Source organism: Suncus etruscus, chromosome 14, assembly GCF_024139225.1.
Source record: "Suncus etruscus isolate mSunEtr1 chromosome 14, mSunEtr1.pri.cur, whole genome shotgun sequence".
Lineage (NCBI taxonomy): Eukaryota > Metazoa > Chordata > Mammalia > Eulipotyphla > Soricidae > Suncus > Suncus etruscus.
The window spans coordinates 22,085,771-22,110,058 of record NC_064861.1 but is presented as its reverse complement, the minus strand read 5'-3'; the positions used below and the strand labels follow the sequence as shown (position 1 = coordinate 22,110,058).

The window sequence follows — 24,288 nt, the reverse complement described above, 5'->3', positions numbered from 1 at the left end:
AAATTACTCCTGGCAGTGCTCTGGGAACCATATGGGATGCTGGGATTGAATCTGGGTTGGCTACATAGAAGGCAAATGCCCTATTCACTGTGCTATCACTCTGGCCCTTGTCTGTCCCATCTTTACCTTACCCATGTTCTATTGATAATATGATATATCATATATATTATGTATAATGTAGGGTTTTTTGTTTTGTTTTTTGTTTGTTTTGGGTCACATTCGAGAGTGCTCAGGGGTTACTCCTGGCTCTACACTCAGAAATTGCTCCTGGCAGGCTCAGGAGACCATATGGGATGCCGGGATTCAAACCACTGTCCTTCTGCATGCAAGGCAAATACCCTACCTTCATGCTATCTCTCCGGCCCCATATTATGGTATATATTATCATATAGTAGATGTTTTTATATAAGAGAATCTGGATAATTTATCTTTTCAATAATATATCTGCATGCTTGTGCAAATCCATCACATTTTTTCTTCAAATAATTGTTTTCATTAATATTGAAATATCAACATCAAGAATATTAGGGAAAATGAGAAAGTTCCCCAATTTACCATTACATTATTGAACTATTTAGTTGGTCTGGAAGGTAAAAATACAACATGCATAATTTTTGGTCCTAGTGGATAAAATAGCACCTGATAGACCCCAGCACTGCAGGACCCTAGCAGCCACTTCATCTATTCATGGGTTTTAGCATTGGAACCACAGGCCCATGGCTGTGCATCATCAGCTACAGATCAAACATGGATCAAATTCATGCAAGTCATGTCCCTTATCTCAATTATGTACTGTCTCTGTGACCTAAGCTCTTCTTCTCAAGGAGCTCTTCCTCATTTGTCCCTATGAAATCTTCATTTCTTTATCAGAAGGAAATACTGTAAAAGAAAAACAAAATAAAGGTATTTTTGTTTATGTTTTGTTTTGGGGACACAACCTCTGGAGTTCAGGAGTTACTCTTGGCTCTGCGCTCAGAAGTTACTCCTGGAAAGCTCGGGGAACCATAAGGGTTACCAGGGATTGAACTTGGGTGGCCATATGAAAGGCAAATGCCCTGTCCACTCTGCTATTACTCCAGCCCCACAAAATTAAAGATTGTGTGTTTTCTTTTGTGTGTGTGTGTGTGTGTGTGTGTGTGTGTGTGTGTGTGTGTGTTTGTCTGTTTGTTTTTGGGCCACATCTGGTGATGCTCAGGGGTTACTCCTGGCTATCCGCTCAGAAATTGCTCCTGGCTTGGGGGACCATATAGTACCCTGGGTGATCGAACTATGGTCCGTCCTAGGCTAGCGAGTGCAAGGCAGATGCCTTACGCCCTGCGCCACTGCTCTGGCCCCTAAAAGTTGTATGAGCTACTTTCCTTGCAGCAATACAAAATTTCTTATTCAGTTTTCTTCATTTTTCTTGTTTGCCTGGTCTCTATAGACATTTAACATGTAGTCATCTGGGTAGACATGGAAGACATGTCATTCTATAAGGTTTTTCTCTGAAACTGTGACTATGTCTTTGTGTAGATAAAGCTCTGCTGTGTGTTTGGTATAAGTGGAAATTTCCTGGACATTGAACCCTTGTAATTGTCTGGCAACTTCAAGGAATTTGGTTTTTCAGAAGCATTTTAGAAGCAACAAATCACTTCCTATCTCTGACAGGTGCAGATTTCTCTCTCTCTGTCTCTCTCTTTCTCTGTCTCTGTTTCTCTCTCTGTCTCTGTTTCTCTCTCTCTCTCTCTCTCTCTCTGTTTCTCTCTCTCTGTTTCTCTCTCTCTGTTTCTCTCTCTCTGTTTCTCTCTCTCTGTTTCTCTCTCTCTGTTTCTCTCTCTCTCTCTCTCTCTCTCTCTCTCTCTCTCTCTCTGTCTTTCTCTCTCTGTCTCTCTCTCTCTTTTGAGGGGGCCCACATCCAGAAGTTTCTCAAGGATCACTCTTGGTGGGGATTTAGGGAGCCACATAGGATACCAGGAATTGAGTACAGGTTGGCTGGGTTCAAGGAAAGTACCCTCCCTGCTGTACTATCTGTCCAAATCTCTCTTTTTCCTTGGCTGTCAGCCCTCCTCACTTATCTGTCTTCATAGTCAGGATTACAGAGGTTGGCTGCAGGAGTAGGTCATGAAAACGTGCTTTGTGGATGCCAATGTCCTTTTACTGTAGACTTGACCTTTGATTGTTCCCAGGTGTGCCTGGAGGCTGGGAGTGAATTCTTGCCCCCAGAGAATTGATAGCCTTGTAAATGAGTAAGCTGTCTATGATTGGGGGTTGGTTTAAAATGAGTAGTGCTGTTAGATTCTGAGTGTGTTTGTTTCAGTGGGGTGGAGTCAGGAATAACATTTCCTTGTCCAATAGGAAGTGGGTAAATTGCCAAGCCTCTGAGATCATCATTGTTGACTCAGATTCAGGAATAAGGTTGGGGAAGCTGTCTAGTAACCCTGGAGGGGCTGGTTCTGAATTGGCTTGTTCTTTCCTGTTGAGAAGGCTCTAAACTGACTTCAGTGGTCTCAGGACCTTGAAGATGTTGCTAAACTATATCTAATTTTTAAAAATTTTTTTGCAAGGGTAGAGCTGGAGGAGATAGGGAGTGGGTAACACTTTCCCATGTGATAAATGAAAACTATTTTCTGCATTGCCTCTGGAATGTGAGAGGAAAGATATCAGTTTAGAGAAAATTGCAGGTTCTTGTTCATGATCCAGACAGAGCACTGAGGATTTATTCAGCAGTGCTATATTTTATGTAGAATCTTAAGATTGAACTCTGAAAAGGAATCTTAGTAATTTGTTACTTCTTTCATCGGCTAGCTAATAGGTGCATCTTGGCTTATTTTCTAGAAATTGCCTAAATATCCTTTTTTTTTTTTTTTTTTCTAAATTAGCAGACATTAATTCAGAAAAGGGAGGTGGGCCACTTGGATGTTTCACGAAGGAGGGAAAAGGAAATGCCACAATACTTTGGTCCTTCACCTAGCTGGTTTTGTGGTAGAGATGGGGTTTTCAGTATTGAGTATGAGATTTTGGTGGGGGAGGGTGGTAGTGTATGCATTAAGACACATTTATGACTTTTTTTGCCTTTGAAGCCAATTGTACACACCCATCTATCTCCATTCTTTGTCTTTTTTTTTTTTTTTGGTTTTTGGGTCACGCCCGGCAATGCTCAGGGGTTGCTCCTGGCTCTACGCTCAGAAATCGCTCCTGGCAGGCTCGGGGGACCATATGGGATGCTGGGATTTGAACCACCGTCATTCTGCATGCAAGGCAAACACCTTACCTCCATGCTATCTCTCCAGACCCCTATCTCATTCTTGATTTTCACCGTAACCCACACTGGTCGTCTTGTTCCTACTCTCAGATTTCTGTTAGCTCTTTTAATAACTTAATTTCAGACTGACTTGTTATGTTACCAACATAAATATCAAAGATATTTTATCAAACTTAATAAAGTTTTTATTTACTTTCACTAGTATTCCATGGGCTTATATATAATACCATATAATATTGTAACGAGGAAGAATAGAGAGGATTTGAACTACTACCACTATTCTATATTTGAAGAATAACAGAGAGCATTTGAATAATAGAGATGATTTGTTTACTTGGTTTGTTTACCAGGAACTAGCATATGGATTATAACTGAGCTTGACTTATCTTGGGCACTTAGAATTTTTTGTTTTTATTGAAGTATAATCTCAGTACCTGGAATAAGCTGTAAAATATTTCTGTCACTATACAAGATTGCCTTGTGCTCCTTCCTAGTTATAGCTATGTCCTTTCCACAAAAGAAAAAAAAATCACAGTTCTGACTTTCATAACTAGGTGTGACTTGGGGTGTTTGAACTTCTTATGAATGGTGTTAGACCATTCATAATCATGTGTGACTTCCCCTCTCATTATTATATCTGCAAGATTCATTCATATTTTATATATCATTAGTTGATTAATTTTTATTATTGTGTATTTTTCCATTGTGTAAACATGCATGTTTATCTGTCTTCTATTGATACTTGCTTCTTCTTGTTGTTGCAAATTTAGATCACAATGAATTAAACTTTGAGAATACATTAGTGTGTCTTTAAGTGAACATGTGTGCTCATTTGTCTTGGGGTCTAGAGGTAGAAATACTAGGTCTGAGGAAGACTTAGGTTTTGCTTTTAGAATTATCACCAAATTTACCTATCAACAATGTTATCAGTGCTAGAGTGCCTATTATTTATTTACTTATTATTTTTGGCCACACCAAAAATTGCTCAGGATATATACCTGGTTCTGCACTCAGGGATTACTCCTGGCAGTGCTTGGGGGACAATATGGGATGCGGATTGAATCTGGGTTGTCTGCATGCCAGGCATTGTACGATTTTTCCAGCTCCACAGTGCTTATATATTCTTATCAGTAGGTATTGGTGTTCTTTAAATGGTTTTCATTCCAGAGGGTATTTAATATATTGCATTAAGTAATACTGCATTTATCTGATGTCTCATGTCTTTGGGATCCCTTTCTTTTACTTTTCCTTTAATTTTATGAGGCACTGTTATTTGTGATACTACTACTACTACTACTACTACTACTATTTTTATGCAGTGTTATAATACCACGTACACCACTAGAGTGTCAGTTTTCCTTCACCAATGATTCATGAACCTCTCCTCCAATCTTCACTACTTCTCTTGATAAACTCAGTTCAGTGGGCAAGTTCTCAAGTTCTGTAGCCTTTGTGCTGTTATTATTCATTAATAATTTTATCATATCCGACATCTGAGAGGAATTGTATTTGTCTTTATTCTTCTCAATAACTGCACTTGGCATGAGATCCTCTAATTGTATCCATGTGGTGAAAAGTTGCATGAATTCACCTTTTCTTGTAACTGAAAGTATGCCATTATGTACAGTATATACTATGAGTTTTTAATCTACTTGGATAGTTGGGTTGTTTTCAGAACTTTGCTATTTTGAATAATTCTTAATAAACATAGGAACAATCAATAAACATGTTTTTGAAATATTGGTTTTGGGGTCTTGGGATAGATGCCTTGAAGTAGAATTGCTAGGTCATATGGAAACTCAATTTTTAAATTTTTAAGAAATACGTTTTTGTTTTTTTATAGGGGCTGGGCCACACCAAAAGTGAATGAGGGTTCCTTTCTTCTCCCAACAGCTCCTCCTCCTCCTCCTCCTCTTCCTCCTCCTCCTCTTCCTCCTCTTCTTCTTCTTCTTCTTCTTCTTCTTCTTCTTCTTCTTCTTCTTCTTCCTCCTCTTCCTCCTCCTCCTTCTTTCTTCTTTCTTCTTCTTTCTCTCTCCCACCCCTCATTTTTGTAAGTATCATTGGTTATGAGGTGATATCTTGGTGTTTTGATATGCTATTTCCTGATGAGAAGTGAGGCAGACTTCTAAATATACTTTGAGAAAGTGTCTTCAGCTTTTCTCTCTATTTTTTGAGTGGGCTCTTCACTTGTTAAGTTTTCTAAGTTAATCATACTTTATATACTAATTATAATAACTTTGTCCAGTGAGTAGTGAGTAAATATTTTCTCCTGGTCTGTAGGGTTTCTTTTGCAGTTATTATTTCTTTTGTAATTAAGAAACTTTTTTTTTTGGTTTTTGAGCCACACCCGGTGACGGTTATTTCTGGCTATACGCTCAGAAATCGCTCCTGGCTTGGGTGATCACATGAGATGCTGGGGAATCGAACCGTGGTCCATCCTAGGCTAGCGCTGGCAAGGCAGATACCTTACCTCTAGCGCCATCACGCCGGCCCCATTAAGAAATATTTTAATTTGATATATTTCCATTTATTTGGGACATCATGATGCGCAGGGGTTACTCCTGGCTATGTGTTCAGAAATTGCTCCTGGATTGGGGGACCGTATGGGATCCTAGGCTAGCACAAGCAAGGCAGACGCCTTATTGTTTGTGCCACCTGCCCGGCCCCTAATCCCATTTGTTTTTGTTTGTACAGTGCCATTGAATAATTGAAAATGACCCTTAATTCAATGTCATAAAGGGTCCTGAAGTTGTTTTCCTCAAAATAATGTGGTAATCATGACTGATATCAAGATCTCTAACCCATTTTGAATTCCCTTCTGTGTATAGTGTGAGATATAGGTCTGAATTATTTTATTTTATTTTTTTGCCTGTGGCTTACCAGGTTTCCCAGCACCATTTGTTGATTAGTGTTTTCGTCATATACCAAAATTCTTTGTCAAAGATTACCTATCCATGTTCCTGAGTCTATATACAAACTCGGAAAGAATCTAGGGAAGAAAGATCTGAGCTTTTTCTTTCATAAACTTCAATTATACTATAAAGTCATAGTAATCAAGATAACATAAAATTATATTGATTATTACTGGAATAAAGACAATCTCTCAGACCAGAGGAATAGAATGGAGAGTTCAGAGACCAAAGACCTAGTCCATTCTGATGGCAAGGATTTGGATGGTTAACACGTGTTCTGTGACACCTTCACATTTGTGCGTAAAAGTGATTTTAGATTGCTGGGCTCAGGTCTTGGATCTAGAATTGTAGATAAGGCGCTTAATCTCTTTGAGCCTGGGTTTTCTTATGTGTTAAGTGGGAGTAATAACAGTATTCTTCCTCATTATGTAGTTGTGATGATGAAATGTTTTTTTTGTTGTTGTTTTTGGTTTTTGGTTTTTGGGTCACACCCAGCAATGCTCAGGGGTTACTCCTGGCTCCATGCTCAGAAATCACTCCTGGCAGACTCAGGGGACCATGGGATGCCGGGATTCGAACCAATGACCTTCTGCATGAAAGGCAAATGCCTTACTTCCATGCTATCTCTCCGGCCCCGAAGAAATGGTTTTATGTGTAGTGTATAGTGCAGTTTCCAACACTTTTGTTGTTGCTTTAGTTTTGCCTTTAATATTGGGTTTTATATATAAATAAACATGGCTCTGTAGTGCTAGAAATTGGTCTGATCATTTATTTTATTTATCTTTTATATTTTTACATTTTCCCTTTCTTATTCCTGGTTTTCTTTTGAAAGCTTTATCTCTTTTTCCCTCTCTCTTTCTCCCTCTTTTCTATCTCTCAATGACTCCTACCCCATTCAGTTCTGTTAATGAAAATCCACAAGCATTTCAGACTTGAACTGAACAGAACTGTACACAGAAAGTTTGAAATTACCATTTTCTAACTTATGGGGTCTCACATAGGTGAGTATGAATTGAGGCCATTTGTTTCCAGTGTTGTGAGTAATTGACACATGATCAGTAAATATGGGGGGGGGGATTACTGATTATTCCCAAAATAGAGTTGACCTTTTAATTTTGGTTCTAGGAAATTCCCACATAGTAAATTTATCTAATAGTTATTTAAATGGTTATGAATGAAAAGAAACTTGGAGCTGAAAGAATGCTTTTTAAGTGGCTAGAGAAGTTGTGATCCAGAGGCCAGTGGAAAGTTAGATCTGAACTTGGGGCAATAGGATTAGAACAAAGTTACACTCATTTTATCTAGTTCTCACCATCCTCTTCCATAAAAAAAGAAAACAAAGCAATATGTAGGAAATAATTTCTATTTTCACATTTTTCTTAACATCAAAACAAAACCTGCTGACTTTCTGGTATAAAAGCTTACAGGATTGCCCCCTCAAAGACTTTGAATTTATCTGCTCTTCCTCTTTGTCGCTTGAGATGGAAATTTCACTTAATATGCAATAATGATATGATATCATATGATATCTGCATGGTCCCTGAGATCATGGTACACTAGGCAACTGTTGTGGTCTCACTATTTGCTGGTGAGCATCTAGCAGGAAGTGAACCGGAGGCGTATTGGCCACTTAACCCCAGTCTAAGGAGGACATTTGCTCTCCAGTGTAGGGCAGCAGGGAGGAAACTGGTAGGAGAGGATAGGAAGTCCTGTGTAGCAGGCCTTCGACCTAAAACTGCATGGGGGAGTTGGTTTAAGTCCAAGTTCTGAAGTCCAGTCTAGAGTTCAGATTCTCTTGATTGGATTAGACCAGGAATCTCTACAGGACTTTCCAATTCGATATCATTGGTCTAAGCCTAACATTGAGAAATACTTGAGGTCCAGGGACTGGAGATTTCTGTCATAGTCCAATGCTTCATAGACTTTTCATTTTAAAGTCATTCATGTTTTGCCCTTTATTCTTCAAAATCAGGATAGAATCTACTGTGATCCGAACCCTTAGAGTTAGTTTTGAGCATTCAATGTTCCAACTGCAAGCCCATCAGTGTTGGTGCTTCTACACTAATGATCCCAAGTTACCTCCCTCTCCCCACCCAGCATCCTTAGCAAGTGTATAGTTATTTTTTAATTTACTTATAGTTCGGGTCAGTTTCCTATAAGAATGGAGAGAGAAAAAGAGAGTGATTTTGAGTCAGTTTCCTATAAAATGGAGAGAGAAAGAGAAAAGAGAGATTTGCCATAGTATTGGGGTAGGGGTGGGAGGGTAACTGGAGAAATTGCTAGTGTGAAATGAACACTGATGAAGGGATGAGTGTTATATGATCGAAACTCAACTATCAACAACTTTTTAACTCTAGAAAAGTTGTATGCGTTCTTTCCTGATTTTGATGTATGTAGTTACCTCACCTCTAAACTACTGAAATACCCAAGTTTCTTGACAAATGCCCCTATGTGATTGCCTGTCTGCCTCCCAATCCCGAACCCGTCACACTCCTCCTTCTTCAGAATGTTCCCTTATGTAATCTAGGGACAAGAGTTTGCCATCTTGTAAGAGAGAACTAACTTCAGAATCATCTTTGTATTCAAGTACCAGTGTTCATTGGTCTTCACAGGAATGACCATTCTCTTGTTCCCTCCCTCCCATCAATTGTTTCTCATGCTCAGTACCCCTATTCATCCCCTGTTTTCCCCACCCAGACACTAAGACTCCAGCACCCCCAGCTTTTCTCTTCCCTAATACACCTTAGTTATCAGCCTCACACAGTCACACACTTATTTCAGTGTCCCTCAAACCCTCAGAGCCTCTGTACTTAAGTGCTCACATCTTTGAAAGCTTTCAACATTGAGAAGGAATCTATGCAAAAATGCAAATGTGATTGTTTAAAATACAATCTGCATAAGTGGTCTTGAACTATGAACCCACAGTTCTTTGTGGGTTGGATGAACAGGCTGGTATCGTTTGGAATTGTCAGGCCACATGTGTATTATTGTACACGATCCTTAGCAGTGCTGTGAGCCATGGTAATAGAACTTCTGTTTTTGCTATATAGATCTCTCTAGCTCAGGCTTTCTCAAATTTTAAGGATTTGAGTCAGCATTTCTTAGCTTTTTGAGGACTGTAATTTTCTCTGTTAACTTAGTGGTCATTGAGTATTTTTTCTCTTTTTGGCCCGCTTGAATAAATACATTTAGAGCAGGAAAGTAGTTTATGGACTCTGAGGGTCTGCCTGTAGACTCTCAGTAAAGAACTGCATTTTATGCTTTTAGCTCTTTCTGAGTTGATTTTTTTTGTTTGATTTTGGACCACACCCGGTGACACTCAGGGGTTACTTCCGGCTATGCACTCAGAAATCACTCCTGGTTCCTGCTTAGGGGGACCACATGGGACGCCGGGGAATTGAACCTTGGTCATTCCTAGGTTAGCGCATGTAAGGCAGATGCCTTATAGCTTGCACCACCACTCCGGCCCCCTGAGTTGATTTTTGTGGTAAAATCTCTTCTTGTCGTGTCCTTATGTAAATGGGAACATACCAGATACCATTTATATTTTCTGGAGTATTTGTATTTGCTCTGAAAGAACAAACTGATTTCAATGAGTAAAAAGAACCCATTCTTGTAGAACCTGTTATAGAGGGAACTAAAAAATAAAGAATTTGAAAATATGGCATATAGGGCCCAGAGAGATAGTACAGCAGTGTTTGCCTTGCAAGCAGCCGATCCAGGGCCAAAAGTGGTTGGTTCGAATCCCGGTGTCCTTTATGGTCCCCTGTGCCTGCCAGGAGCTATTTCTGAGCAGACAGCCAGGAGTAACCCCTGAGCACCGCCGGGTGTGACCCAAAAACCAAAAAAAAAAAAAAAAAAAAACAACAACAACCAAAAAAACCGGCATATATTATCTCTAGTAAAGCCAAAAAGCTGACTGCCTACCTGTACAAAAATTCATGTTACTAGAAATTTTGAAGCACTAGACTAAATATTAGGAGATTGGATCCCTTTATCTTGTATGGAACATTCTCATTTCTGTTTTTCAATTCCTCTCATTTCAGTAAGTATTTCTGCACTCCTACTTTTAAAATGCTTTTAAGCATTTTGAAGAACATGAACAAACTCGACATAACAGGAATTACTTTATTCCCAGTGTTCATTACCTATATATGGGATCATGTCATTCTGAGTTTGTGCTACTCTCCCAGGTGGAGAAGGTCATATTGAGAAGAATGAATGCAGGGAGATGGTTTTTTCTTTTGGAAACTGGAATTTTGAGCATACCAAACCAAACCAAACCAAACCAAACCAAACCAAACCAAACCAAACCAAAACAAGATCTGTGCCTCACTTGTGTCAGTAATCCCAGCAACCTTTCTCTTAGGTGTTTCTCTAAGTTTTATCTCTGTTAGCTCTGTTAGGATATCTCTCTCTCTGTCTCTCTCTGTCTCTCTCTGTCTCTCTCTCTCTCCCCCTCTCTCCCTCCCTCTCCCTCTCTCTCTCCCTCTCCCTCTCTCTCCCTTACAATTCACATTGGTGTTTTCCTTTTCATGCAGGCCAGGGGTTATCACCATGCAGGCCATGTCTGAAGAGGACCGAAGACTTTGGATGGAAGCCATGGATGGTCGAGAACCTGTAAGTAGTAATTTCGGAAAGTATAGCAAGGTTAAGGCTGCTGAGTTGTTCTTGAGTGCAGTATTTCTGCTGTTGCTTTAAAGGCTGGGCTTCTTGAGAAGCAGAGGGAGTTGCTTCTGCTACCAGACATCTGTAGACTCTGATGATCTGCATGGATGTGGTTCCTGAGCTCTGATCTCTCATTCTTTAGGTGTGAATTCTGCATTATATTGTGCCAGAATGGCCCTGTGGCCAGGGAAATTGCAGAATTTCTAGTTTTTCTAGGGGAAGGCAGAACCCAGTTTGATTTATTAATAACTTGAATTTAAAAAAAAACACAGTACTTAATGATTATATTTTTGGAATCAGTTTTTATTGATCACATGCTTCTATGAAATACAGAGATAAACATTATCTCGAACACTTTTCACAATCATAAAGGTTCATACAGATTAACATCATCTTCTGATTTTACCTTCCCTGTATGTAGTAGAGCATAGGCTACTATAAGCAGAGTCTCAGGGCTGACAGGAGGACGTAAGCCTGATCATGTGATTTATGTTCACATTTTAGAGACTCCCATCTCTACTGACTGATATAAATTGGTGGGATTTTTTTTTTTTTTTTTGTATCTTGTAACATGTATAACTCATGAAAGAACTCTGGCTGGGAAAATTCCTGGAGCTAGAGCAGTCTTCTTGTCTTGGTGTCAAAAGAGCTCATCTGCAGTGTCAGCAAATGTCAAGTTTATGAAATCTTAAAAGTACAGTCTGGGGAAATAGCTCAAGTGAGAGTATATGCTGATCTTGTGCAAGGCTCTGAGTTCTGTTCCTGGCATGACATGGATCTTCTGATCTTCTGAGTACTGTTGAATAGAACCTTGGTAGTCCCTGAATATGATCCTGAGAAGCCCTGGGTATGATCCTGATGATCACTCAGTACTCCCAGGTATGGTCTCTATTTTAAGAATAATTATGGGGGCCAGAGTGACAGTACAGCATGTAGGAGTTTTTGTCTTGCATATAGCCAGCCCGGATTCAATCCCTGGCAACCCCTATGGTTCCTCAAGCACAACCAGGAGTAATTCCTGAATGCAGAGCCATAAATAACCTCTGAACACCACTGGATGTGGTACTTAAGACCAAAACAAAAAGGTGTAAATATAACTACATAGTATATTATATATTTAATATTATGTATATAATATGCAATATATTAAATATAACTATATAAATATAAGTAATAAAAACTAAGAAGAATCTATAATATACTGCTAGTAATTATCCCTTCCAAAGGCACTGTCCAAAGTGGGGAACTAATATGCAGTAGACCTTACACCGTATATTTCACTGACTACACAACTCGAACTTGTAACATCAAGCCTGGTGGCCAATATAGATGTATATGATTCCAGATTAGTTGTTGATCTTTCTCAGCTGACTCTACTTTGGTGGTCTCTAGTGATTAGTATTTTTTCTTTGCAGATATTTTATATATCAACATGAAACCCAGTGTTGTCACCAAAGTATAAACAGCTAGTATTTCCATATCATTTTATAATATGCAGAGAGATTTAAAGAATTGTTAAACGAAGTAGTTTACTAAACTCTTGAATGTTGTGAAATCTTAATTCTTCTCCTAGACTAATATAAGATACCCCTGGAATACATTGTTGCTACTAGAACTCTCAAAGCAGATCGATATTCCTACCTTTTTGTGATCTTATGGCACAGACACTGCTTAAAGTGAACTGCCTTTGAATGCAGATATCTTAAGTTTCTCATCTCTACTGTTTAGCAGTTGCTATTAGCTGAGCACTTCTTTTGGTAATGCCTATATTAAACAGTTCACATTTTTTTACCCTTACTCCACTTAGTACCTTAGAAAATAACTGTTTTTATTTTATTTTTAGATAAGGAAGTTGAACTTTAGGGAGATTAAATAACTTGCCTCAAGTTATTTAGATGGTGAATTACTATATTAGTTGGCAACAGGCTCGATTACTCCAATAGACAGAGTACAAATTACAACAACTTACATAAGATGAATCTCATACTTGGTAGGGTTATTCTTTTTAAACTTGTGACCTCCCAGTTCATTTCAGGCAATAGAGATGAAAACATCCAGGATATGAAGATGCATTGGTATAAACACAGTTATGTGGCCATATCTATCTGCAAAATAGAATGGGAAATCTAGTCTGTACTCAGGCACTCAAATGCCTAGCTAGTAATCAGGGCAGCTTTTCACTTTAAGACAAAAGAAGCACGAAGTCGATAGGGGTAATTAAAAGTATTCATCCTGTACTGGCAAAGTTAGAATATTTTGCTCTTTAATGCCCATTTCTTAAGACATATTTGATTTTTTATATTCAATGAAATAACATGTTAAAAAGCTTCTTAGTTTAATTTTTTTGTTTTTGTTTTTGGTCCATACCCAGAGATGCTCAGGGATTTATCCTGGCTTTGTGTTTAGAAGTTATTCCTGGTGGCTCTGGGCACCATATGTGATGCTAGGGATCAAACTTGGGTCAGTCACTTGCAGAGCAAATGCCCTGCTTACTGTGCTCTCACTCTAGGTGCCTCAGTTCATTTTTAACAAAGTTTTATAATACACTTCAATACATCTTCAAATTATATGAGAGGGTCCAAGGAGGAAAAAATTCTGTCAGAGTATATTACTCCTATTATGCATAGCCCTCGCCCCCCCAATGCATGTGCACTTTTGTGTATGTGGACATGTGTGCACTGAGCATTTTCTTTCACTAAGCTCTAATTCTAAAACTGCATCACCCACTCTTCTTTAAGTCACCACTACAATTCTTCCTCCCCTTCTTGAAACCTGCATAATTGGTTTTCTTCCTATCCACTTCATTTTTTCCTATAGATTAACATCTGGCCTCTGCAGATGTAAAGCATGCTGTTGAAAGAACATCTTTAGAGTACACATTAAGACAAGTTTAAACACAAATTAATGATTTCTAATATGTATAAGCTTATTTTCACACAGACACTCATAGCTTGCTTTGAAAATCACACCTTCATGTAATTTTTAGTTTCCTGAAGAGAGAAATAAATGTAGACAGTGATTCTGCATAATTGGCATGAATATTAGGCTTAATTTTTGTCTCCTATTGCTGAAATCCTCTAGGGAACATTACTGGAGATATATACCCAGTAGGCAATTAGCACTTCCAGTTTTAATCACCAGCTCCCTAATTAGTTAAAACTATCCCCATGAGAGTTTTGGACTTTATAAGGGAACAGAAACCACTTTATCTATCTGATCTTGGGTATTTACATTACTGTAGGGAGAGGTTAGTGGTGAAACTATCTTTTATTTATATATTTATGCCTTATTCTGTGACTGATTGTTTTGTATTGGATTTATTTTTCTTTTGAAGGAAGGGTAATTTTTTTCTATTCTTTGTTTTATCATCGTTCAATAGTAATACCTAAGGGTGGTTGATTGAAAATAAACCTAAATAAAAGTCAGATCAGTTAGTTTTACAATGTTTTAACATCCAGTGACATTCTGGCCTAAAGAAATGTCAAAGGATGGGCTGGAGAGATAGAATGGTGGGTAAGGCACACACTGCTTTACACACTGCTGACCCTGATTTGATCTTTTGCATTTCATGGGTGTGGCAGGAAAACACACATACACAAAATATAAAAAATATCAGACATCCATGACTATGTAATGGGGATAAAAAAGAGTTGTGTTTCTAAAATGAACATTATGGACTTTAGTGGTGTAGCTACCTTTGAATTCAAATGAATGAAACCAAATCCAAATTTTCCTGAAAAAAAAAAAAAAGCTAGGTTTATTTGTTTACAAACTGGATTTTTGTTGTTGTTGTTGTTTTTGGTTTTTGGGCCACACCGGCTGTGCTCAGGGGTTACTTCTGGCTGTCTGCTCAGAAATAGCTCCTGGCAGGCACAGGGGACCATATGGGACACCAGGATTCGAACCAACCACCTTTGGTCCTGGATCAGCTGCTTGCAAGGCAAATGCCGCTGTGCTATCTCTCTGGGCCCACAAACTGGATTTTTATTTACATAACTGGTATATATTGGGGTCTAACAGTTCTTGTTCAACTGAATCTGGACACTGATAATATTTGGAGTTAGTTTCTTCTTTTATCTGAGCTTCATTTCTAATAGGTTTTTTTCAAGTAGTGGAGATGTGCTTCCTAACTTTTTCCAACTTAAATCTTACTACTTAGGACAGGGGTTGGAAACCATTTTTTGTAACAGGCCTGACTGTAAATATTTTAGTCTTTAAGAACCTTATTGGACTTACCCAATCTTACTACTGAGACTCAAAAGCAGCCTGGGCATTATATAAATGAATAAACATGGCTACATTTCAGTGAAATTTCATAAACAAACACAGGGAGAAGGTCAGCTTTCCAGCATGGACCATAGTTTGTTAATTGCAAATAAGCCTAGTGGAGAGTTTTGCCTAATAATTCCAATGAAGTCCTATGTTTGCATTTCATTCATATGACAAAGTACTTGGACTTGAGTGAGATGGATAAACTTTAAGCCCATTGCACTAGACTGCATGGATGGTGGGGGAGTTTGGTGTCTCCTGAGAGAATAGTAAGGAGTTGTTTTTATGAGAAAGAGGATGTAGACATAAGATAGACAAAAAATGACAGTTTCAAAAAAATGACAGTTTCTTGTCACTCTAATGTATATTCAATTAAATTTTATATTCAAAGAGTTTGCTCTTTGGTACTTGGCCAGGAGTGAAAACAAGTTTATAACAAATGTCATTTTTAGGGTTCCCCTAAGAATGGGAACAAGACAAAAAAGTGCATTCTTAGCACTTATTCAACATAACACTAGAAGTCCTAGCCAGTGCAGTAGAGTAAGAAAAGAAAATGAAAGACATACTTATATAGGTCTCTAACCATTTTTACTTGTCATCAAGATAACTATTATGATGAAAATTTTAAATAATTCTGGATTTTTTTCATTTTTGTGTGAGTCTTGGTTGACCAAGTCCTGAATCACTATTATATTCTTAGACATTTTCATTTTAACTTTACAGACATTGTCATAGGTGTAGGAACAGATGACTTCTGTATTAACTTGAAAATGTATCCTCAGTTTAAGTTTTGTTAATATTGAAGTTCAGAGAAATTTTCATTCTGTCCATCTTCTGTCAATTCTTAAAAAATAAAATTCTTTTTTTAATCTTTGAATCTTGCTGATTAAGCATTTTTCTGAACAACAAACAAACAAGCAAACAAACAAACAAGCCAAAGCATTACTGCTCGGGCCCAGAGAGATAGCACAGCAGCGTTTGCCTTGCAAGCAGACGATCCAGGACCAAAGGCGGTTGGTTCGAATCCCGGTGTCCCATATGGTCCCCCGTGCCTGCCAGGAGCTATTTCTGAGCAGACAGCCAGGAATAACCCCTGAGCACCGCCGGGTGTGGCCCAAAAACCAAAAAAAAAAAAAAAAAAAAAAAAAGCATTACTGCTCGCCTGCCCATCATTATGAACAGGAGGTATTAATTGTTTTCTTCACTATGTAAAGATGACTCAGCAAGTCAGTGATTCTAATTAAACATTCTTGAGCCTTTGCACTGGTATCAGTCTCTGTATTTCTATATGCTCAATCACCTGTGGTTGATGTTATATGTAGAATTTTCTATATTACCTCTTTAATTCAAAGGTGTTCTCTTTCTGATCCCAACAATTATAAATTATTTTTGTAACTTGAGTGAGTACTTAATCTCTTTAAATAATCAGGTGGTAGAGGGGACCTGGGATATGACTTAGCTATAGAGTACTTGCCTTGTATGGTTGACACCATCGGCATGTTTTTTTAGTACTGTATATAAAGAAAACACAAAACCACAAATAGTCTACCATCAAAAGTTGTGTATTGTTTGTTTGTTTATTTATTTATTGTTATGGTCACCTTATAGGTTATAAAAAAGCAAGATACTGGCAATTTTAGATAGCTCTACCTCATACCTTCATAACAGAAATACAGTTGCAGTAGGCCAGTATCAAATACCCTTAATAAAATGAGGGAATATTGCCAGTAAGTGTCTGATCTTGTGTAAATAAGCTAGGTCTCCAATTTCTAGCTCTTTTTATTATTGTGTACACAATTAAATTGTTAGGAAGTCATAGTTCCATGGATAAGTGGAGTTTCTCTGTCTGCACTGGATGAAATATAAATAATTAAAAAACAATTCCTTTAGTAAGAGTACTTGCCATCCTTGCTACTTATACTCCTATTTTCAAGACATTTTTGCTTTTGTCTATGTGGACTTGTTGAATGAAATGTGCCCATCTCTTACCTTTCTCTACTCTGCCCAAGTTCAAAACTTGTTGTGTTGTGCACCTGATGTCTGAAAGAGAGCTGTTAGAGGATTTAAAGGAGGAAGTAGGATTTCTTACTGTGAAAAAGATTCCAGGATTAGAGGCAGATTGAATGGTGATTAAGAATGTGCACCCAAGCCAGCTTGAGTTTAAATCCCTACTTACCATTGTAACACCTAATTTTTCTGAGATTGCTTCTTAGCTTTCGAAATTGAGATAATTATACTATTTTTCTATAAAATTATTGTGTAAGGATCCATATTTGTAACCCATGTAGCACAAGGACCATATATGGTGAAATGTGTGTTAAAACATCTTAATTTCTTTTTCTTTTTTTTTGCCCCCCCCCCTTTTTTTTTTTTTTAAGAAATTGATATCAGATTCTCTTACTAGTTCAGTTTCTAAATAACTTGGCTTTTTTTTGAGCAGTGTATTTATAGTCACCTCACACAGCCTCATCAGAGTGCAGAGCAGGAAATGCTTTCGCTAGTATGGAAAAAATAATTTCATTTAGTAGTGTGCACAGGACCATGAAGGAGTAGCTCCCATTGCTAGAATGCAGCCCAGGCCTGGCTGTGATGAGCTCAGTTCACCATTTTACTATTTTTAATTTTCTTCAGAAAATAGGTAAAGGAGTAGTGATAGCTAATAAGGTATGGAGTTAAGTGACTTAAGATCTTGTGTGCAGTAATGCACATCTCTGTCTTATATGAGTGGAATGATTATTTAGAAGGAAAACTCACTTCTATCCATTTTGTGATATACATAGTGTGAAGAATTCCAAAGTGAAGGTTTTATTTTGTTCTTTTTCTCTCACCCAACCCCAAGCTGCTGGGAAATTGAGTTATAACTTCCTGTTCTTTGTTTTATCTTCCTTAACTGGATTAAGACTTAGGTTTCAAGCTTTATGTAAGCCATCTAAGTGTTTAAAAATAGGTGAATCTAGAAGAATATAGTTATTGTGTCACATTAATGTGCTCCAGTCTTAAAAATAAATATAAATAATATTCACTTTCCTTCCAAAGAAAAAATTCTCATGAAAATCAGGGAATATTTATCGGATTCACCTGATCTGCCTGGTGGTAGAGGTAGTGGTGGTGTTGCTGAGGCAGAGGAGGAGGAGGAGGAGGCGGAAAAGGAAATTTTTGTTTAGGGATCACACACAGCTATGATTACTCCTGACTCTGTGCTCAGGATACCAAGTAGGCTCAGGGTACCATGTGGGGCTTTATGGATCAAATCTGTAGGTGGCCACATGCTGTGCAAGTGCCCTACCCCCTGTACAATTACTTTGGCTCCCCAAAAATTCTTTTATGCTGAATAGTTGATGAAACTCAAGAAATAGGAATCTTTGTAGCCAAAATATTCTGGCTTATATTGTGATTTAAAAACTTAATGGTGGCATTTATTCAGGACATATACACTCTTTTCTGACAAATTATCCAATATTTATGGATGTACACCAATGGAACTATATCATCAATTTTTGTTTTTTTTACTAGCATAAAATTTATACCAATTGAATGATTAATATTAAAACTAAGTATTAAGAATAAACTAATATTTCTTTTTATAAGTAATTGAAGTGGTACTATATCTCATGAAAGAAAAGAATTGATAGTTATCTAAGTATTAAAATATTTGAGCCTTAAATACAGTATAAGGGCAAATCTGCTAACTTATAGGTTTTTTTTTTTTTTTTTTTTTTACTTGCAATGACAGGTTTCCTCAAGCATTCCCATCTATCTTTCCAAGTAGTCACAAATTTTGTTTAATATTCCCATTCTTTGTTCCTATTTCTGGACGAAACAGCAGATATATCCATTTGATTATTAGCATTTCCTGATGGTTGTTGACTTCACCTTCACACAATTTACTACTTTAACAGGCATGAGCCTTTCTTGCTTGAATTTTCTTCATTTGATTTGTCTCCTTTAATTTTCTCTCATTCTTTTTTTAATCTCTGATTTACTTTAGCCTAGCCTTTGGAGGATAGGATTGGCTGTAACTATGAGCTTTCATTTTTGCATTTTTTGGATAAGTATAATCACAATCAGCATGTTTTGATTTGTTATTGTAATAAAAGTCATTATAAGAGAGTAAAAGAGGCCATTATCTTTTGAGACATCTCTGTTAGTGGTGTTAGTTGCAGTTGTGTTCGTCATTTTCACAAGGAAGCTTTTATTTCTAGCCTAGTTAGGAAGAGCCAAAAGGTTCTTTACTAGAGCTACAATACTTTTATGAAGATTACTTTGTCGTTGACATTTGTTTTCAGCTTTTTATTTTATCATACCTGACTGTATGTAATGATTGTTTTCATATGTACGTTACTGTTAACCTATTTGAACATTTTCATGGGATAAGTACCAGATGTAATAATTGGTTGATTGGTATGCTCATTTCATATTTTAATAGATACTGATTACTACTTTGCACAAAAATGTTCAAAACCATACTTCTTCCATTGACTAACAAGGGTGCCTATTTTTTCCTCCTCTTTACTAGGAGTGCACATCATGAGTCCTTGTTTTTGTTTTTGTTTTGGGCACACTCAGCAGTGCTCAGTAGTTACTCCTGCCTGGCTCTGCACTCAGAAACTACTCTTGGCAGGCTCATAAAATCATATGGGATGCTGGGGATCAAATCTGGGTCGGTTGCATGCAAGGCAAACACCCTATTTGTGCTTGTTCTGGCTCTTACCATGAGTCTTTGGGTGTGTTTATGCATGTTATATTATATATAGAAGATGGTGAAAAATTAGATTTTTCTTTTATTTTTATTTCTCCAATTACTAATGAGATCAAAAACTTTTCTCCTTTTCCCCAGGTATACTGTTTGTATCTGCATCTTTTTATATAGTAATGAACTTAAAGTCACAGTCAGTGTCTGACATATGATTATACTATATATAATATTATTTTCATTCCTTTTCAATTTTTGGCTTTTGGTTTATGCCCTTCATTTTTCTCAGTTCTGCTTTCTAGAAAGAGTTCAAGGTATAAACCTAACATTTTTTCTAGTATTCCTCCTGTATGACTTTTCACTTTATCTTCTTTGGAATATCCTCTTCTGTAGAAGCCCTGCTTGCTGCTTTGGTGGTGCAAAGGACACACCTCACCTTTCCCAGAGCTGAATTGAATTATCCTTATTGGAGCTCTAAAGGTCTCTTTAAAATTCTGTGCTAACAGCAGTCTGCATATAGTGAGACAAACCGGATGCTCTCTATGTCTTTTTTAACTTAAAAGCACAAAATCATCATTTTCTAATAGTTTCAGGGGTATTCAACCCAAACCCTCTGAGATGGATATTTCTCTTCCTGGGCTAAGTTGTGGCTGCCTGTTTCCCTTTCTCCAGGTCTGTCATGGAGAGGATGCCTACTCTTCTCATTCAAGAAGGTGTTAATTGTTCTGCCTCTTCCCATCTTCTTAACTCTATACACAGTTTTCTACTTCTTAGCAATTCTTTTCTTTATTTTTGTGGTCTTGGTTTAACTATTGTCAAGGCCAGGAATAAGAAACCAAAGGTTTCTGCCACTAGTTAGTTGTTCATTTTAGTCAGAATAAAGGCCAATTTAATAGTGCCCTTTTTTGTCTCCTCCATCTGGAATCTCACATTTTTGCAAGCCAATGATTTACCAGAGGGCATAGCTGTGTTATGTGTTAATATATTAAACTTCTTTTTAATTTTCTATTTTGAATCTATTTTAGACTAATTAAAAAACATCTAGAATGTCCTTCATCCTATTACTCCAACTATTTATACTGTTTATAGTCACAGTATAATTTTCAAACGAAGAAATTAGCATTGATGCAATATTTCTCTAAGAATATGTTGTCTTTTAAGTTCAGAATACATCGCATTCCTTTGTCACATCTCTTTAATTTAACTTGCCATAGTTCCAAGGCTTGACTTTTTAATGGAACTTAACCATTGAAGTCTTGTCACTCTCCTCCTTCTATCCAGGTGGTCATTCATACCTTCCCACTATCAGATATTTCTGTCTTCTTCCAAATGTTTTCTAATACAAATCTCATGTTTGTGGATTTTAGTAAAAATACATAATACTTCTTCTGAAAATTGTTTTCTGCTCCATCTAATCGCATCAGATTTTTGGTTTTTGGGTCACACTTGGCAGCGCTCAGGGGTTACTCCTGGCTCTATGCTCAGAAATCACTTCTGGCAGACTCAGGGGACCATATGGGATGCTGGGATTTGAACCATCGTCCTTCTGCATGCAAGGCAAATGCCTTACCTCCATGCTATCTCTCCAGCCCCGCATCAGATTTTCATTTGCCTGCGATGTGCTATGTTTATAATCTTTATTATAAGTTGTTGGTTTAAGGGCATTTGAGACTGTAATATTATCTTAATATCCATTCCATAATGTGACCTCTGACCTTTAACAGCAGCACCAATTACTGTTGGCTCTCTCTCTCAGATGTTAGGGCAGTGATTCATGGGAGTGGAGATTATGGTTGGATTAGCTTCAAGTTTTTTTTTTCCTCTGTGGGAAAGGCAGTCAATAAAAGGAAGATCTTTTTAGAGTGACTTGGTTCATTTAAGGAATGAGTTAACTGACTCAGTCTTTTTATTTGCAGTTTTCTCTTAAATCCTAACCTCCAGAAATTAGTAATATTTAATAGGACTCAAATAAAGGACTGCACTTTAAAAATGTGTTGATGCACGGATAGGAAGGCATTCTGAGTATTAGGAATATGTGAATTAATTTGTATGCATTGCAGTGAAATGTGGAACATGATAAGCAGTTTTGTAAAATTGAGGTTTGCTGAATTGGGCCCAGCATGGTCAAGTCAGGAGGCCTCCTTATACCAATGTGACCACATCCTTTTAAGGTATATTTCCAAATATCCTTCTTTGTGAAGAAAACGTATCCTAAAGCAAAGACATTTCTAATATTCTTTTTAAGTCTTCCCTTTTGGTCATCTCAAAATAGCCTAGGCATGCGGTCTAGTGGTTATGGCCAAAGGCTGACAAGGAAGAGTTAGACAGTTGCTATTGTTCCTGCATGTTGTGTGGTCTTGACCCAAGCCCAGGAAAGTTTAGTTTCATCCAGTCTTTTTTTTTTTTTTAAAAGAAAAGAGAGAAATTGGCATGAGGAAAACAGAAATTGAGCTAAAATTCTTTATTTTATAATTTTCTGTCTTTAATCTGTTTTTAATTCTGTATAATCTCTGTCTTTCCTTCTTTGTTTTGCTTCTGGAACTTACCCTGGGAAAGAAGTGGACTCAAGGCTTACTCCTGGCTGTCTGCTCAAGAATCATTCATGGCCATGGTTTGGGGGATAATATGTGATGCCAGAAATTGGACAGGGAAAGTTCATTTGAGTGCAAAGCAAGAATCTTAACCCCTGCACTATTTCTCAGTCACTACTTTTCTGCTTCTTATTATCTAACTGTGTGCTTAGTAGAGTACTGGAAAACATAAGCACAAAATTATACATAGAACTAACTGGAGATACTGAGTGGAATGGAGTTCTGTTATGTACTGTACAGTTATTCATTTGTTGAAGATCTTGGGTTCTGCTGATTTGTAGTCACTCTAAAAAAATCAGTGAAGAAAATTATTATGCATTGTGCTTTTATTTAAGATGTTAAGATATAACCACAGAAAAGTGTGTGTGTGTGTTGTGTGTGTGTGTGTGTGTGTATTTCTGTTGTCTTAGTTCGTTCCAGTAGAAGTGGTAAAAGGTTTAAATGCATGGGATGAACAAACTTAAGTGTGAATTTTGATTTGGTTCTGGGCTATGTAGCTAACTTCTGTTAAGTCTCAATTTTCCCAGCTATAAAAAAGGGGCCACTATAAAATGGGGAGAGTAATAATATTCACAAGATTTGAATGATAGTATATAGCCAATATATGTAGACTAGTTATGTAGCATATGACAGTGAATTACAGAGACTTACGGATTTTATATATGTTGCCTATTTATTATATCATTGTCTAGAGTGTTGATTAATCTATTCTGACTCTACATCGATTGCCTGCAGGGTTATACCAGCTGAAACTACTATTATTCAGAAAAACTTAAATATGATATATTTTCTTTTGTAGATCTTGGAAGAACATGCAAAGCATGGAGTGTGATTCTAATAAAATAAAATAAAATAAAACAAAACCAAATAACCATTATGAGACTAAAAGTCGGAGGAATTCTTGATTCTGAAATTGTCAAGGCAGTTTTCTTAGCTTTATATTAATATGGTAACAGTACATTAAGCAAACATAGAATGTCCTGCAGAGATTCTATAGTTTATTTTTCCAGAGAGTTGAAGTATGTTGGCAGACAGGATTATGGTGTTGCTTATGGTGTACTACTATCTGGTTTTTATTGCAGAGAACTCAGGCCAAGTGACTAATATGTTCTATCTATAAACATGCTCATGAACAGAGCTGTATCAATCTGACCAGTTCTAGAAAGTTTTTATTTCGGCTATGATTATCTTTTTAGCTGCTAAAATCTAAACATTATTAGTATTATGTCATTATTATCTCTTGTTAGGCCAATGTTATCTCAGCATATAATATTTACCTAAATAAAATGTGGACTGTTACTTGAGGGTAGATGTATCAATAAGTGTTTTTGAAGGGTTTAAGAGTATTCAGTAGACTAAACTCTCACCACTACATTGAATTTTCCTTTGTGCTTATCACAATAAAAAAGAAAATTGGTATAATCAGAGGAATTAGATAAAAAGGGCACTTTTGAGAGGATAAGTAAGGAACAGTAGTGAGTAGATGAAACTTGATTCAACTTCTGTTGATTTGGTGAATCACCAGGCTTCTCACCGTGGAATCCATAGATGGATGTAGGGAGAGTCCTCGTGCTATTGTCTATGAACCCTAAGAAATGGCCTTGACATATTTGTATATTGGAGTACTGAAGAGAAAAGCCCATAACATTATTATGCTACTATGGCCCACTGCCGTGTGTGTGTGTGTGTGTGTGTGTGTGTGTGTGTGTGTGTGTGTGTTTTAGGGGTTAGTACTCTTAAGCAGAGTCTATGAGGTCTAAGGAAACCCCTCCCCTAGTGGTCCACCAACTGAACCAGTGGTTCAACTCAAGGGTCTGAGGATATGATGCTAGGGATATCCAGGCTATACTGGCAATGCTGAAGGCCTTCAGGGCTACACCTAGCATTGCTGCTGTTTTTGAGGGGTGTACATGA

General features: G+C 37.4%; 1 protein-coding gene across 1 annotated transcript in view; it reads left to right on the top strand.

Annotated features, from left to right (window-relative positions):
• Positions 1 to 24,288, top strand: part of ARHGAP26 (Rho GTPase activating protein 26) — a 517,227-nt gene that overhangs the window by 180,347 nt on the left and 312,592 nt on the right. The window contains exon 11 of the mRNA XM_049786899.1: positions 10,695 to 10,773. Coding sequence (XP_049642856.1) covers positions 10,695 to 10,773 — 79 coding nt within the window. The remainder of the gene's footprint in view (positions 1 to 10,694; positions 10,774 to 24,288) is intronic.